General features: G+C 48.3%; 1 protein-coding gene across 1 annotated transcript; it reads right to left on the bottom strand.

The window, feature by feature from the left end:
* Positions 1–207: 207 nt before the first annotated feature.
* Positions 208–1,254, bottom strand: LOC120693334 (putative disease resistance protein RGA4). Its single transcript, XM_039976754.1, has one exon. It carries the CDS (start codon positions 1,252–1,254, stop codon positions 208–210), a length of 1,047 nt encoding a protein of 348 aa, XP_039832688.1.

The following is a 1,254-nucleotide window of genomic DNA, read 5'->3' as shown; positions in this document are numbered from 1 at the left end:
CTAGCATTAATAGATCCTAGCTTAATTATCAATCCATCTGTATATGTGGTGTTGGTCATATATATTTTTAGATAATGGAAACGAGTTCCGGCCTCTACAAAGTGTATATGGCTAAAAGATTTCATGTGGTGTTGGTCATATATAGAAGCAGATTTCATGGATGTTTGATTTCTTATAATTAAGAATTTAAGATGCATGAGAGGCTAGCTAGTCGCTGACCTGCTTCTTCAGTAATAACCAACTGTCATCCGGATCCAGCGTGGTAACTCGGTGAAGGTGTTGTGCTCCCATCTCACGAGCAACTGTATCGTTCCTTGTGGTTACCAACACTCTGCTTCCAGGAGCAAGTGGTAGTCCAAGTATATGCCATGCCTCGCCGCTCCACACATCATCCATCACCACTAAAAATTTCTTTTCTCTCATTGCCAGATGCAAACGTTGCTCGAGCTCGCCAATGGTGTCCTCGACGTCATCTGCGATTCCGTCGACATAAGCTATACATTGTCGTAGAAGGCGAATCTTGCGGAACTCCCGAGTTACGCTCAACCAGATCTTCACTTCAAAGTGTTCTTGTACTATTCGGTCGTTGAAAACCATCTGAGCAAGGGTGGTTTTTCCTATCCCAGCGGCACCAGTTATAGCAACAACGACAACATTGTCGATTACTGATCTTGTTGGAGCATCCATCTCGTTGACCAACAGATCACAAAGTTTCCTTCTGTCTTCATCAATCTTCTCTCCAATAATATCCGATACCAGTATAGTTTCCCGGCGGAAGTCGGACCCAGAGTAGGTGGAATCCCTCGTGGTCGTGGAGGTGGAGCTGGTTGCTTGGCTAATAATGAATCCAAATCTAGGGATCATCTTCGCAAGATCTTCTAGCCTCTGGTTGAGCGCCTTGATTCTCATCCCGATCTGGTGTGGAATGACTTGGTTGCTGAAGCAGGAGAACACTGGGATGTACCTACGCCTAGCCAACATGGGTTCTTCTCCACCCTCCAGGATCTGGCAGAGGTCAAGGATGTCATCGGCGTCGTACATGGCATCCTTGAACTCCCTCATCCACCTCTCCGCAGCCGAATCGCGGATGCGCCTCCGCTCGGCGTCGGCCAGGATGGGAGAGATATAACCGAGGGTTGTCTCCAGCTTTGCGATCTCGCCGGGAACGCCCAAGAGCATCTCCACTTCTTCCTTTGCCATACCCTGAAGGATCCCCATTAGCTTGGACGCGAACGCATCCGCCACGGCGGCCAT

The sequence above is a fragment of the Panicum virgatum genome, chromosome 9N (assembly GCF_016808335.1).
Source record: "Panicum virgatum strain AP13 chromosome 9N, P.virgatum_v5, whole genome shotgun sequence".
In the NCBI taxonomy this organism is placed as follows: Eukaryota; Viridiplantae; Streptophyta; class Magnoliopsida; order Poales; family Poaceae; genus Panicum; species Panicum virgatum.
The sequence above is the reverse complement of the archived record's forward strand: the minus strand, read 5'-3'. Positions and strand labels throughout refer to the sequence as shown.

Excerpts from the sequence above, each read along its gene's own strand:
- LOC120693334 (XM_039976754.1), bottom strand. The coding sequence starts at position 1,254 with ATGGCCGCCGTGGCGGATGCGTTCGCGTCCAAGCTAATGGGGATCCTT.